This window comes from Stylophora pistillata, chromosome 6 (genome assembly GCF_964205215.1).
Source record: "Stylophora pistillata chromosome 6, jaStyPist1.2, whole genome shotgun sequence".
Classification (NCBI taxonomy): Eukaryota; Metazoa; Cnidaria; class Anthozoa; order Scleractinia; family Pocilloporidae; genus Stylophora; species Stylophora pistillata.
In genome coordinates this window covers 25,051,913-25,067,322 of record NC_142524.1, presented here as the reverse complement: position 1 = coordinate 25,067,322, position 15,410 = coordinate 25,051,913, and the positions used below count along the sequence as shown (strand labels likewise).

Here is a 15,410-nt window from a genome sequence, read left to right as displayed (position 1 = left end):
AGCACCTGATCAAAAACGACCACGATTCCTCGTTTTGCCAAGCTTCGACATACGAGCCTCGATTATCCAATCGAGCCTCGATTTTGCAATCGTGCCTCGATTTTGCAATCGAGCCTCGATTTTCCAATCGAGCCTCGATTTTCCAATCGAGCCTCGATTTTCCAATCGAGCCTCGATTTTCCAATCGTGCCTCGATTTTCCAATCGAGGCTCGATTTTCTAATCGAGGCTCAATACGGGAGGGAGCCTGGGGCGAGTGAGAGTGGTCATGTTCTAGCAAACTTGTCGTCGCGAACTCAGGACTTTTTTGAAATTTTAAAAAGAACGCGAGAGGGAGAAAGAATATTTTTACACTGCTAAAGAGATGGAGGAAATGGTCCTAAGGTAAGCATTGGTTTCTTCTGGTACATTGTTTTACCGGAGGGTGTTTGTTCCTACTTGCTGCTTCATAGTTTTCGGTTACGTAAGCTCGATAGATTTTCGCGTTCCTATTTTAATTGGTCATTTTTAGCCAAAAAAGGAACATAACTCTTAGGAAATGTGAAAATGGTTTGGACAAAAAAGACTGAGTAGAGGATGAGTAAAACTAACATTCCGGCACCAGAATGCAAGACAGTCACGCGTATGCATAGCTACCAGCTGACATTCATATTAGTGGGAATGGAAAAAAACAAAAGCAAAATGTTCTCATCTTGCAAACAAATGGTAAGAAGAATAATGTTAACTATACTTATGTCCATTTTCCAAGACCATAATAGCTCAGCAGCATTTCATGGAACATGTGAAAGTGTGGTGGGATACTGTAATTTTTTTGAAGCTAAATTTGTCATCCAATTTTGTGTTTCACTCATTCTATTCAGATAATTTTGTGAAACACAATCATACTGTGATATTTTTTATAGCAGAGGAATCTATTTTAAATCAAAATTGACTAAATGTTCACAAATGAATGAACGTTGGAGGTTTTTAAAGAAACTGTGGTGCTGTGTCAGTGGGGGTAGATCAATTAAGATGAAATTGTAAACTGGCCACCCTGAAGATTCAAAAAGCTGACGTTTTGAGCATTAACCCTTTGTCAGAGTTAAGGGCCAATACTTGAAACTTCAGCTTTTTGACTCTCTACAGTACAGTGGCTAATTTATAATTTCAACCTAGTTGATATAACCAAATTAAATGTTGACTAGTAAGGTTAACATGGACTTGACAATTAAGTTAAAAGAAATTAATTCTTATGAATTAATTTGATAGTTCAGAACAAATAAGATTCCTAAAATGTTAAATATTAACTTTGTAATAGATCCACCAAACTAATCAACTGTAAAAGCTATGACACAACTGCAACAGTTCACTTTTAACAAAATAATCAAGTGCTTGTTGAGCTGACCTTAATTTTCATATAGCCTGACCTAGCGCACTTTATTGACTGAAAAAAAACCCTTAATCCTTATCTGTGATCATGACTAAAAAAAAAAAGCAAGACATTTTTTATATTAGTATCTGAATTGAATATTTTAATACCTATTAATTTAATAAATACAAGTTGATTTTACCATAGTAAATAATAAACTTAACATCAAATCTGCCATGTTTGTTGTTTAAGTTGAACCTGCTCTACATGAAATAAAATATCAAAATATCCACGGGTAAATTAAAATAAAGGTGTGACCAACTAGGGACATTCTTTTGGTTTGCATGCTTATGGATCATCTTCAAAATATGAACAAGTTTTAACTTCTTGCCACAATTTTTTATATATACATATATATGTATGTACTGTATAATGTAATTTTAACTTTGCCTACTATTCAGTGCAAGGCAAGAATTAAGCCAAGGGGTCCCTACTCTAGATATTAAATCACTGTGCTCTCACCCAAGGAAGCTAATTTCACATCTTCAGTAAAGTAAACATGGTTGTGGTTAAGGTTTATAGTTTCATAGAAGCCTAAATTTTTTCACTCTTTTAGAAGTCTTCTATATTGCATGTGCAACATCAACTATTAAATTCAAATCATAACTAGTTCCAGTATTCGATCTAGTTCATGTTTTTGTTTCATTTATTTGGAATATTCTATTCTGACACTAAATGAAATGGTTGTGGACTCTTACTGATGTAAAAACAAACTAAAAAACAAAGAAACAAACAAAAGGCAAGTTACCTCATATATATTAAGTACTTCCAAAGCAGCTGGCAATAATTAAAGAAAACCAAAAAAAAAAAGTGCTTACTATCCTTAGATGAGGGCACAATATTAAGATGACTAGCATTTCAGATTACGTGGGTATGAGTACAATTTTAGTATGAGCCTACTTAGACATTTTGCATATGTTGATTTACTGATCGTTTGATGCTTCATTTGTTGTCTTTGTTCTTGTGTTTATGTTTTGTTATGAAACAAGGACAAAAGCTTAGTGTTTTTCAAGCAAAAGAGAATGGCAGTTGAACCTGAAAACATGATTTGAAGTTGAATCAGTTACTTGGGGTCAGAAAGCATGAAATGAAAAATATATTTTGCTGTTTTTTGACATCTTATATTCAAGATTGGTCTGTAATTTTTTAAAATAAGGATTCCACTTTATGATGAATTGTTTACCACAATAAACAACTAAAGCCTTGAAAAGCATAAAGACTCTGACATACTGGTGATGGTTTGAATGATGTCAGTTCTTGGAAGTTTGAAGATCATAGTTTGACCCAGACCATTTGTTTTTCAAATGACCCAATATAAAATGTCATGCAATACATATGACCCACTTTGACTAAATTCTAAACTGAACACTTTTAGTTCCTTATAACACTAACCATATTTACATTAGGAACTGAAGTTTTGGGCTCTACACTTGTTGTTTATCATCAAAACAAAGAACATTTTTAACTTGTTGCTTTATAGCAGCCTCTATTGAACAAATTTTGAAGGACTCTAGCCAGCCTCTACCATTTTTGATGACCATGAAAATATGTGAAATATATGGGAAAGTGAAATTTTATTGCATTGTCCCAAGTTGTGTTTCTGGAAGTCTTTTAAATTACCCTAAGCAGTTTGATTGTGCATTTTTATATTTGGATCTGCTCTACATGAAATAAAATATGAAAACATCCACAGGTAAACAAAAACAAAGGTGTGGCTGACAAGGGTCCTTTTCAAGTCTTTTTAAACTTTTAACATTCTGGGTGATTTTCCACCATTGGCTTTTTTCTTTTTGAGGTTGTTCTCCTGTCCTTCTTTTTCCTTTTCCTTTCATGTTTAACATGTTCCTTCCCCTCTTCATCTTTATGTTCCCTCTTTTTCTCTTCTTCTGTGTGCTCCCTCACTTCCTCTTCTTTCTTTTGCTCCTTTTTCTCTTCTACTTTCTTCTCCTCCTTGTTGATGTCTACACAACTTTCCTCTATTTCTTGTCCTTCTTCTGGGGAAAAAGTTATAATTTTAGACATTGTAGGCGACCAGTAATTTTCTTTTTCTTGCTGTTGACTCACAATTATATATTTCTCTGATAATTATATTGTCCCAGTTTGGAGGGAAATGCTTTATAGATTGCCAGGTTAAGTAGGGGCCTTAGTTAAAAGGGTCAGTAGGAAATTTCCATAATCCATGGTCTCCAGGTCAAGAATATACATTTCCATGTTCTTTCAATATCTTCTAATAGAGTCTAATCGTTTTGTTCAACCTTCTGATTAAATTCTTTTGTAGCTCTAATGACATCCTTATGCCATGTTATCCTCTAAAATGTAGTAGGATGCCAGTGGATCAACTATAATCAGAGATGGCCACTTTTACCAACATTAAAATCAGTATCCTTACTGGTTGGTAAAATACTGGTTATTTTACTTATTAGATAATATGCTTCTCACCTGCTTGTGCAAAAATAATTCCAGATGTACCTGGTAGTGGTTCCTGAAACAAGATAAAAAGTAAAGGGAAGTATGCCATCCACAAGAGTCACGTGTAACTTACTTTTAACAACAAGGGACGATAGCAAAAACCAAGATGCCACTGCCTCAATCTCTTACTTTCCTTAATAACCATGACTATTATAACGTAGATATAGTATTATAAAATGAAATAGTCACTAATGAAATGTACATGAACTAATCTAATTACATGACCTCATATTTCAATGGCAAATTAAAATAGGGCATTCAATACCTTTACTAAACACACTTGGAAAATGATGTTACTAACATGATCTCTATTTACTTAGTTATTTAGGTTGATAAGTTGTTTACATTATAGCATGACCCTTATTTAAAACTATAGTGATAATAGATACTGTCAGTTGTTCCACCTTGCTGTTGTTAATATTATTTGGTCAGGTGTTGATGTTAGTGTTAAGCAGGAGGAAGCCATGACAGTTCATTTTGTTGAGTTGTATGTATATTGACATATCTTAAATTATTTTGGTTAAAATGAGAACTAGATCACATGAAGATCATTAAGTAAGTCTGCACAAAATAATGCTTCTCGTAAAGAACCTTGTCCCAAGGGACCCGTCAGTCTGCCCCAAGTGTCGTGGCTCACGAAGAACCTCGTCCCAAGGGACCTTTAAGTCTGCCCCAAGTGTCGCGGCTCACGGAGAACCTCGTCCCAAGGGACCCGTCAGTCTGCCCCAAGTGTCGCGGCTCACGAAGAACCTCGTCCCAAGGGACCTTTCAGTCTGCCCCAAGTGTCGCGGCTCACGGAGAACCTCGTCCCAAGGGACCCGTCAGTCTGCCCCAAGTGTCGCGGCTCACGAAGAACCTCGTCCCAAGGGACCTGTCAGTCTGCCCCAAGTGTCACGGCTCACGAAGAACCTCGTCCCAAGGGACCTGTCAGTCTGCCCCAAGTGTCGCGGCTCACGAAGAACCTCGTCCCAAGGGACCCGTCAGTCTGCCCCAAGTGTCGCGGCTCACGAAGAACCTCGTCCCAAGGGACCCGTCAGTCTGCCCCAAGTGTCGCGGCTCACGAAGAACCTCGTCCCAAGGGACCTGTCAGTCTGCCCCAAGTGTCGCGGCTCACGAAGAACCTCGTCCCAAGGGACCTTTCAGTCTGCCCCAAGTGTCGCGGCTCACGAAGAACCTCGTCCCAAGGGACCCGTCAGTCTGCCCCAAGTGTCGCGGCTCACGAAGAACCTCGTCCCAAGGGACCTTTCAGTCTGCCCTAAGTGTCGCGGCTCACAAAGAACCTTGTCCCAGGGGACCCGTCAGTCTGCCTAAGTGTCGCAGCCCACAAAGAACCTCGTCCCAAGGGACATTCGAGTTTTTTAAGTTTAAGTCAACTTTTTTTGGTCAATGATCTATGGAACATACAATGCAACATGTTAGGTAGGGTTTTCATAATGTAGCATACTACCAATAATTTTACGTGACATTTTAATGCGCACTACTTCCCTTACCTCATTTCTTTTGCTTGTGTTAGGATCTTCATCTGTCAGGAGGAGAACTAGTCTCAGTATGTAAAAAGACACAATTTAATATACCTATATTTTACTGTAATTGCTCAAGCAATACAGGTGATGATGATTTATCCAGTAAATTACAGAATTGTGTGGCGATCCTCATTGTTTATCAGGTAACAAATATGAAATTAATAAGCCCTCAACACATAACTTAACATATGACCAGTGTTGATTTTTGGCATTATGGCAATTTCTTCTGAAATTTTTTAAAGAAAGATGTTATCTCTGTTTTTAGGAACATCATGTAGTCCTAATGTTTGTCCTTATTTTCCGCTTATTATCACTGAGCAAGGCAGATTACCTGTAATTTTCTGGTTGGGTTGCATTACCTTTGATAAGACTGGGTCTGCTTTTCATGCATGTTCAGTTTCATTTGAAGGTACTTCATTTTTATTCTTTACATTGTTTTTTTCATTTTTTGGTAATTACTAGTTTAATACATAATATTTGTATTCCTCACCTAGTATTGTGGATGAAGGGTCACCTTCCAACTGCAAATCGGGAATATTTCCTTTGAATGTCACCTACAGGCAAAATGAGGAAAGCCATCATGTGACCCAGAATTAACATTTCTTATTTCCTCACCATTAACAATTTCAAAATTTATGCTTAACTCTATGAATAAAACTCAGGTCATAACCCAAACTTTCAACCTGGGTATACAAAATGAATAGTCAAAAAAGATGATTTTGTCTTTTAATAATAATCAAACTGAAAAATTAGGCTGTGTGGAGAAAGAAACGGTTTATACTAAAGACTGGCTATGGTGATAAGAGCTTTCCAGTTTACTTCTTCAATAATACACATTCTTTTTTTCTGTTTTGATCCTTGTGCCATTTTGCTTCATGTGACACACTCATAGGCAAATAATTTGCAGCAAATTGACCAGTCCGAGCATACACTTTACTTAATATGTGGTGTTGTATCATATATTCAAAGATAAGTTGTTACTATGTGTATTCACTTTTTTCTAACCTCTGATCCCAGAAGGGATTTAATCTCTGCCTCATCCTGGATTAAAAAAAAAAAACAAGTTAACAGAATCAAAGATAAGGTTTAATACATACATTCCACAGTATTTACCAGGGTAGCTGTTTGAACACTTTACCACTGTGACTTTCAAACCTCATGCAGACACATTGGTGAATATGCAAGCAAAAATTCCCTCAAAATTCATACTTGTATTATGTATCTCATAATGATTAATTTTGTGCTAAGAAATACCAGGAGATAGCATATCATTTGCCATGTTTTTTCCACCACCTCTAAAAATCAGGATTAAAAGGGTATTTTGAACAAATTTGAATTCACCAAAGGCATTCCATTTGCCTTCTTGAAATAACACAAGTATATTTTAGACTCCAACTCCAGATTTCTAGCACTGTAGTTGTTATTCGTTTTATGCAATATTATTATTTACTTACTCTCTCATGAATATGAAGCACCTCTGCTCTCTCCAAGAGGTCTCCATGTTTTACCACTTCCCTACCTCTTTGGATAGAGAAGTGTAATGGGAGAGCATTGTTGGAGCCTGCCCAGTCATATACTTCCTATATCATTTAGACAGGAAAAAAGGTTAGATTTCTTTTTATAAAAAGCTATCTGCCAATCACTGTATGTCTACATAATTTTATTAAAGTGCTATTTAAAGTTTAATAATTTGTATCATTGTTTATATGTACCTGGAAGAAGGCACCTTTGATGAACTGGCGCTCTTCCTTGCCGTTTGAGTGGCGGAGGATGATTTTCACTTTCTCTTTTTTTCCTTCCTGACTGACATTTGTAACTCTGGCTTGTCGGGCCTTCCTTATCTTGCTTGATTCTTTAATCTGACAGAATAAATACATTACAACCTCAGTAATATTTCATTGATAACGTAGAAAAAAGATCTTGAAATTTCTGCTGCTAAGTCTTAAAAGAGAAAGTGGTAATTGTAGCAGTTTTTTGGTAACAAGTATTATTTATGTTGAATCACTTCATTTCACTCATTTCCTTTCCTGTTTGGGGATATGTCTCTGAAACTTGGGCCATACTTTGATGGCTGGTGCTTGTTTTGGCTCCTGAAGTCTTAAAGGAAGCCTTCTAAAAATAATCCTCATTTCATTGCCTAACTTTCTCCTAATGTGTTCTTTATTTTTGTTTATTTCCAACAGGTAATCATGCCATGATTGACATAATTGATATTGGCATTATTTGTGCAATGTAAGTATTTGGGAAAAGCTATTTACCTTGTCATCCTCTATTGCCTTTTGCAATGCACTCTCCTGCTCCCTCTTAAGTGAATGATCCTGCTCTAACCTCTCCCTTTTGGAAACAATGAATAACTTATGGGGAATCTCACCAGTGTTCACTTTGATTTGCTGCATCTGTCTGGATAATCAAAACATATTAACCACATAATTTGCATACACCTAGGTTTTTTTAATGTTTGTTAATTGTGAACAAGACATTGTTTGACACAGCTTAGTATCTGATGTATGAATAACACATCAGACTTGAGCTATATGAGTTTATGAAAATTTCTGTAAGATCATAAGGTTTTCAATGGGTAACAAGCTGGAAATAATTATTTCTACCTTTATCTTATCGAATATTAAAGACCTCTTACCATTCCCTTGTGAATGCATCCACAGCATCTGCTGCCCTTTTTACTGCATCCACCACATCTTCCTTTGTTGCCAATTTTAGGTTGTCTCCTTGTTATAAGAATCCAAAATAAAACAATTTTGTTTCCAGCCATCTTTAAGTCAAATCAGATCAATATCAACCTATGATGTTCAATTTTTAAAAAGGGGCCAAAAAGACATATTAAAACAGTTTACCAAAAAGTGGCAGAATTTATGCAAGGTCAAACTGGTATGTAGGTAGTATGCTGGTGCCTGATAATGGCTTGGGATATTGTACATGACTGCAAGTCAACCTTAAAATTAAAGAGTACATTATCTTTAAATTAATATAAGACTTAAGGTAAGGGAAGCACTTTTAAAGCAATGGGAGTTTTTCCTCAAACTTCCTTATGTTTATTGTCTGTTTTGACTTGTGCCTACACATAGTGATGACATTAAAATTGAATGAATACAGACTGACTTGCAGGCATGGGATCCTTTTCAAACATTCCAAACTGAACGTCATTTGCCAAGAAAAGCTTATTACTATTATCAATATAAAACTCCTTTCATTAACATTTACCAACCTTTTCAACAAATTGTATTTTGAGGCTATTTACATTCTTAAAATGCTCACCACAAAAACGCTCTATAAGGATAGGCTGAGAAGTTGTGGGTGCCATTATGAGTAAATCGGACCCAGCACTTCCAAATTTTCTTTTCACTGTCATAAAAAATAACATAAAATGGTAAGAAGAGTTTGAGAACATTGACAATTATGGGCATTATTGCATTTATTATTGGTGCGGAGGTTGTTATGGGGCACTAAATATAGCATAAGGAAACACAACATAGACTAGAAGATAACAGGATATTTTGATATGCTCAGTACTACAGAAAGTAAAACACCCTATTATAAGTACATCCTGGAAGGGAACAGGAGATGTCAACATCCCTTAATAATGAAGAAACATATCTATGCACACACTCTTTACAGTACACAATATCAGTACTTCAGATGTATCCATTTTTAAATATTAGTAAAGTGTGAGAATTACATTACAATCTTGATGTTTAGCCATTAAGACTTAGGAAACTTTTTTAACTTTGACCTTTTTGTCTCGTATCTTAGTAAACATCCAAAACACGGATAGTAATTCAATACCTTCTCTCCCAGATCTGGATTTTTCTTTAGTTATCCAAAAGTATAAGTTTCCATGATTGATTCCATGTAGAATATTCAGAATCCTGAGGATTTAAGAGAGAGATAAACATATTTGATTACTAATTAAACTTATTTACTACTTAATGTGAAATATAGCATGCATGCATCATACAGTGGATATTAAAAATCTTGAATACCCTTTGTGATGTTTGTGAGTGATGTTTGTGCGTGATGTTTGTATTTCAAATTATAATGTAATGTATGTTTGAAAAAACAGAAACCAGTCAGTTGGAGTAACCTTCTATGTACAAAAAAATTGTCATGTGGGTACACATTGCACCAGGTAAGCATGGTCACTTTTGATGTCTCCATGTGTTTTTAAGTTATATACACAGAAAAGTTTAAAAGCACGGTTCATGCATATGTCTCTCAATAAGAAAAATTAACTATTATGAACTATGATATTAACCTATTTATTTTGTCACTGTGACTTAGTGTAATCGGAAGCTGTTTCTGCAGAGTGCAGCCTGCTTTTAGAGATAAGAATAACCTTTTATTAACTATTGATAGTCACCTTATCACATCAGGTATGTTGTCACCTTCTTGTAGGATCACTGTAACCATGCTTCTCTGGTCAGACCTGGCCTGGTGACACATCTAGATACACAAATTTATAAATTAAAGTAGAGTTAGATTTAATGTTATTTCTTTTGGTGTTATGATGCAACACAGTGCATTGTTGCAATGCATGCATTAGGACTATATGTCACCTAGAGAAATTAAAGTTGACAGACAGTAACTGTAGTATACTTTTCCAAATGGGTCTGTTCCTCAGCAAGTGAAATTGACATATGACAAATGTGGCTTCACAAAAGTTTACAGGCTATTTTTATTTCAAATGTGACTGCTAATATATTTTACTTCTCATTAACTCAACACATTGACACCTAGGCATGCTAACTGTATTTATTTACAACAGTTTCCTTGAAAATTGCAAGCCATCCGGGCAAACATAACATCGCTATTTAACACAAACCTCCTCATATGTTAAGTTAAAAAAGATTGGTAGGAGAATATCCTCATGGGCTGATGCCACCTCCATCAGCACTTGTTGACAGTAAAGCACATCCCATGCTCTGTCCATACTCCATTGCACTACAAAATTATTATATTGTGGTCTACAAATAGTAGTGGTATTCAATCAAACTGTCATCCTTTAAGGACATCTGTGTCAAAATCTTCTAAGGGTTGGGTTTTTTCCAAACTCTCTAGCATTTTCCTTCTTGAAATAACAAGTATATTTTAGACTCCAATTCCAGATTTCTAGCACTTTTGTTATTTGTTTTATGCAATATTATTATTTACAAATAGTAACGGTGTTCAATTGAACTGTCACCATTAAGGACCTGTGCCAAAATCTTCTAAGGGTTGTTGTTTTTTTTTTGTTTTGTTTCCATTCCCCAACTCTTGCTGTAGTTTGAAATATGAATCAGACAACTACATAGGGTATAAGCAAGGTTAAGCTTTCTATTTTAGGTTCAAATGCTACTTTTGGCATGAATATTGTTTTGTATCTGGTGGAAATTTATCTAATGTCATCATCCAGGGAGAGCCCTGCATGTAATTGCATTAAATTATTGACAATAATTCCAACATACCTTGATTATTCAGATCCAGAACTCCTAAGGAACTCATAAATTATTGAAAATATTATTGAATTATTGACAATATTTCCAACATACCTCGAGTATTCAGATCCAGAACTCCTAAGGAACTCATATCCTCTTCTACAACCCCAGCTTAAATGTAATGGCACAAAATTGAATGAATTTCAAGAACATTACTTATTGTGCATTACTTCATGCTACAAAACTGCACGAGTCAGTCAGTCTATCTGTCTATATCACACTGTACTCTACCATAATACTGAAGATTATCCTATTCTTCATCAACAGGAGACCCAATTGTTCATCTCTCTTGTTTTTCAATTAAATTACAGAACATAAATAAAATTATGTTCAAGCTAATCCCACTTAGGCTTTTTTAAGTGTATCTGTTTTTTAATCCATTTTATAGAAACATACCTGTTTCCCACTGTTCTGTGCCAGTTAAATGACATGCTATAATAAATGTAAAAAAATATATGGTGTAAAAACTTCCTCCTTTTTGATTTAATTTCTTGATCAGTCTCACATAAATATTGTTGACTTACATCATACCTAATGTGTAAATCTGACTTGGCTTACTTTGTTAGGGCACTTTCTCAGTGTTAAGACTTAAAACACTGGCTTTTAATAGTGCTCTGTAAATTTGCCTTATAAATGGTATTACATGATACAATTTGAAATCATCTAATTATGTAAACTATCTGCAGTTTTAAACTTGATTTCTAGTGTAATGTGCATGCTTTTTTCAGAAAATATCCTTACCCACCCCAGAGATAACTATTAGATATTCCAATCAGGATTGGGTTTTTGGTCTGCAATAGCCAAAGATCATGATTTGGGGGGGGGGGGGGGGGAGGGGTCATAGAGGAAAAATAAAAAAACCAGCATTTTGATGCTGTTTAATCATTCACCATGGTATTACCTGAGTCAACATTTACTGGGTTACTAGCTAAATAGCTCCTGTCGAGGTCACTGGTATCCATGTCATCAAAAGCAGAAACACCATCTGTTCAAAAAAAAACACAACACAGTTTTGAATTGTGTCACATCATAATCATATACAGGCAGATGGGTCACCTGCTTCCAGTCAAGATGCAAATGGAAGATTGAATAAAAAACATTAACTAAGTTTATAACTAGGGTGCAAATCAATCAAACACTTACATTCACTTGTAGGCAATGTCAAGTCCACTTGATTAACAACACCACTTGCCACCCTTGCTTCATCACTGGAAGTCCCTGGCTGGATGACTGAGTTTGTCACACTTGTTTGAGATGAGCTGGGATTTGGGTGAGTGGTTGATTGTTGAGAAAGCGAGGAAGGGTTGGAATTGAGCTTAGCAGAGGGAAGGGAGGTTTGGGATTGGTTTGTGGAGGGTGGGTTAGAATTAGGCTGAGCTAGGAAAATGGAGGGCTGGAATTGGTTGGTGGATGGTGGGTCTGAATTGGGCTGCTCAGGGTGATGGGAGGGATGGGATTGGTTTGTGGAGGGTGGGTTGGAATTGGGCTGAACAGAGGGAAGGGAGGGTTGTTGTTGGTTTGTAGAGAGTGGGTTGGAACTGGGCTGAGCAGAGGGAAGGGAGGGTTGTTGTTGGTTTGTAGAGGCTGGGTTGGAACTGGGCTGAGCAGAGGGAAGGGAGGGTTGTTGTTGGTTTATAGAGGCTGGGTTGGAACTGGGCTGAGCAGAGGGGAGGGAGGGTTGTGGTTGGTTTGTAGAAGGTAGGTTGGGATTGGGCTGAGCAGAAGGAAGGAAGGCTTGTGATTGGTTTGTGGAAGAATGGAGGGAGGCAGCATTGGAAGTGGGATTCATTTGAAGAGAGAGAGAAGGATGGTTGGGATTGGTAACTCCTGGTGTTGGTATGGACTCAGGGTTAGGGTTAGATCCTGAGATGAAAAATAAAACAAAGAATTTAAATCAGCCATTTGAATTACCATTAAAATAGTGGAAAGATGCGAGAATTACTAGTTTTTTATTGATAAATCTGACAAACAAATATTGAAAATTTTTAAGAGGCAAAGATCCTTATTGCCAGTCGGCCAATCAATGGTAATGAACATTAAAAGGGTAAATATTGAAAAGTCAGAATTTAAATATCAAAGTTTTTATTTCTCAGCAGATTAATTGGGTTATGTTGTTGCTTTTGTCTTTCAAAGACCACTGGTGATTTTCTTTTTAATTGCAGCGAAAATGTATTTCCACTTCAAGGAGGCTGTTATTTCCAGGACGCTGTTATTGCAATTCTAACAGGCATTTGTGGGTACTGCAGCCATATATTTTACTCCACTACAGTTATATTCATGTCAACATGCAAATTTGCTAAAGACCAGCCTTTGCAGCACAGTTATCTTGTGGCTTGGCCAAAATTGGCTTTTACTATCTTTACTTATGGGTCACATGACACAGATGTGTATGCACTCAATGCGATCTTTTGGTGCTGACTGCAATGACACAAACCCTTGATTGATTATTAAAGTTTACACTAACCTCCATTTCTCGGGTGTTGCAAAACCATGTATATGCGCCTGGAATTGGAACTCCCCTTGCCATAAATTCTAAATATTTCCTTGGCGTCTGGTATGCCTCTGTAAACTTTTTCCATTTTGCTCCCACGGCTCGTAGACTTGTATAGACGAATTCTATGGAAAGGAAAGTTCAACATCGACACTACGTACAGTTTACAGTGGCTATATGAAATAACATTTGAATTCACTAAATAGTAAATAAAGTATGGGGCAAATCTAAATAGAGATGATCAATGATAAGTTTCTAGACTTGTTTGGCATGTATTATTCCAGTCCATAATCCCCTCTACTCCTTTACCCACTCCCCCTGCCTCAATGATTAGCCTCCTGTCAATCTGGAAATTCTAGTTGAGATTCCTGCTTTCCTTAATTAAATAATTTTACCAATTGCCTGTTTTCACTGTGTAACCATTGCACAGGTAAAGTCAAGAATAGAAGAGATAAGAAAAGTTAAATATCGAAACAGTCTCGGTAAGATTCAGATCTGTGCGTAGTTTAGAGCGATAAGTATTCTGATCAAACTGAAAATCCGTTTAAAGTAAGTCTTCGAGTAACGACTGATAATTCCTTTCTTTTTTAATTTTGATGACGTTGCGTCGAATGACTCTAAATGGGGTGGATCAGGCTAAATTTCGGCCCAACCTTACACGTGTTATAAAAGGTGCTGTTTTTATATATTACGTGCACATTTAACTCCATTGCAGGCCTTACATTCGTAGCAAGTTCACTGCTCATACTTTGGTTTTAATGAATGATCCGAAACAAATAGCTAAAGTATAAGTGGTAAATTTTGAATCCTTTGTCGCGTGGCTAAAATTTGAATTGTTTTGCTCTACCTGGGTTTTACGTGACCACACACTTCTGAGTTTACATTCAGTATTCAATGCAAACAACCTGCATGCGGGATAAAGTGCTTTGGTACTTAACCTACCTATCCAAGTCAACAGCCGCAAGTCCAGCAAAATTTTCCTTGACCAGCTCTTTTATCTTTGCACTCGAATAGTTGCCTCCAATTTTAATGTCTTTCACTCTACCCTCGCGATTCAGCAGTACCCACGGATTTCCACGCGGTGTACACTTCGCCTTTCCCTTCAGCCATACGAACACTTTACTCGTTGACTTTCCTATCGGCTGAGGTGACCCGCAATCGCTTCCAGAGCTGGAATCGCCTGAATCTCCCATGTTCGAATATCCTTGGTCAATTCAGTCAAGTGATTTATTGATGAAATCCAATCGAACAGGCCCTTTTTTGTTCTGCCTTAAAAGCACGAGTCCGGCACGTGAATAAGAAAACCGAAACCAATCAACTTCATTGTAGGGGGGGCCCAGTGGAGTAATATACCAAAAGACTATTTCCGCTATCACACATCACTTTTGTTTAAAGTAATGGTTTTGAGCCTTCCCGAACCACTCAAGAAGTGGCGTTAGTTAGGGGTTTAAGTCTATTCGCACAGCTCTTTATTCCTTACATTTCGATTACGCAAAAGAAGAAAACACCGCTGGCAGTGGTTTGGAAAAGGAAGAAGGTGGGAGGTGGAAAAATCAACCAGCCATCGCTCAATAAAATGAATAAGAAAGCTGATACCAATCAACTTCATTGTCGGAAGGGAGGGGGGCCCCAGTGGGATGTTATACTAAAACACTATTTCCGCTATCACATCACTATTGTATATAGTAAAGGTTATGAGCGATAAAAATACTCGAAGCTTTTCCAAACCACTCTAGAAGTTGCATTAGATAGGGGTTTAAGTGTGTTCACGGAGTGCGCGACAAAAAGAAACCGCAGGGGTTTGGAAAAAGAAGACAGTTGGGACATGGGCGTCCAAAGTAGTAAAGCTCACGTCTAGAGAAGAAATGTATTATTATTTCATGGAAACGTCACCCGTTGTGTGACCCGGTGTTAATTTATTCGAGGAACCGTTGAGAATTTGAATGCGTTATAAGGAATGGGGAACGAAATATGGTCGAATGACAACACTAAGTATTCCGAAATACGAACATGTTAAACATAAGAATGACA

At 36.8% G+C, this 15,410-nt stretch overlaps 1 protein-coding gene and 1 long non-coding RNA gene across 5 annotated transcripts; one reads left to right on the top strand and one right to left on the bottom strand.

Annotated features, from left to right (window-relative positions):
- Positions 1 to 40: 40 nt before the first annotated feature.
- LOC148729015 (uncharacterized) lies at positions 41 to 13,357 on the top strand. Its single transcript, XR_015988810.1, has 7 exons — positions 41 to 383; positions 3,831 to 5,542; positions 6,893 to 7,004; positions 7,583 to 7,631; positions 9,478 to 9,543; positions 12,044 to 12,158; positions 13,051 to 13,357. It is a non-coding gene; the product is annotated as an uncharacterized LOC148729015 (long non-coding RNA).
- On the bottom strand, positions 1,481 to 14,645 carry LOC148729014 (uncharacterized). Of its 4 annotated transcripts, none has more exons than XM_088725240.1 (19): positions 14,322 to 14,645; positions 13,353 to 13,504; positions 12,032 to 12,751; positions 11,790 to 11,873; positions 11,285 to 11,320; positions 10,943 to 10,999; positions 10,237 to 10,355; positions 9,775 to 9,857; positions 9,201 to 9,283; positions 8,673 to 8,759; positions 8,038 to 8,125; positions 7,658 to 7,733; positions 7,112 to 7,258; positions 6,854 to 6,979; positions 6,405 to 6,440; positions 5,890 to 5,953; positions 5,367 to 5,398; positions 3,847 to 3,889; positions 1,481 to 3,398 (listed from the first exon to the last, which is right to left on the bottom strand). In XM_088725240.1, exons 1-19 carry the CDS (start codon positions 14,570 to 14,572, stop codon positions 3,157 to 3,159), a joined length of 2,526 nt encoding a protein of 841 aa, XP_088581366.1. In that variant the 5' UTR covers positions 14,573 to 14,645; the 3' UTR covers positions 1,481 to 3,156. The 4 variants fall into 4 exon arrangements, with proteins under 4 accessions (XP_088581366.1, XP_088581365.1, XP_088581368.1 ...); XM_088725239.1 differs by having other exon boundaries at positions 1,481 to 3,401; positions 14,322 to 14,644; XM_088725242.1 differs by lacking the exon at positions 6,854 to 6,979 and having other exon boundaries at positions 1,481 to 3,401.
- Positions 14,646 to 15,410: the final 765 nt, after the last annotated feature.

What these genes read in the sequence shown, in the direction of transcription:
- LOC148729014 (XM_088725239.1), bottom strand. Translation starts at nt 14,572, where the DNA reads ATGGGAGATTCAGGCGATTCCAGCTCTGGAAGCGATTGCGGGTCACCT. An exon ending in GACATTGCCTACAAGTGAAT is followed by an intron (nt 11,874 to 12,031) that starts GTAAGTGTTTGA and finishes TTTTTTGAACAG; the next exon opens with ATGGTGTTTCTGCTTTTGAT. An exon ending in TCAAAGGTGCCTTCTTCCAG is followed by an intron (nt 6,980 to 7,111) that starts GTACATATAAAC and finishes TAAATGATATAG; the next exon opens with GAAGTATATGACTGGGCAGG.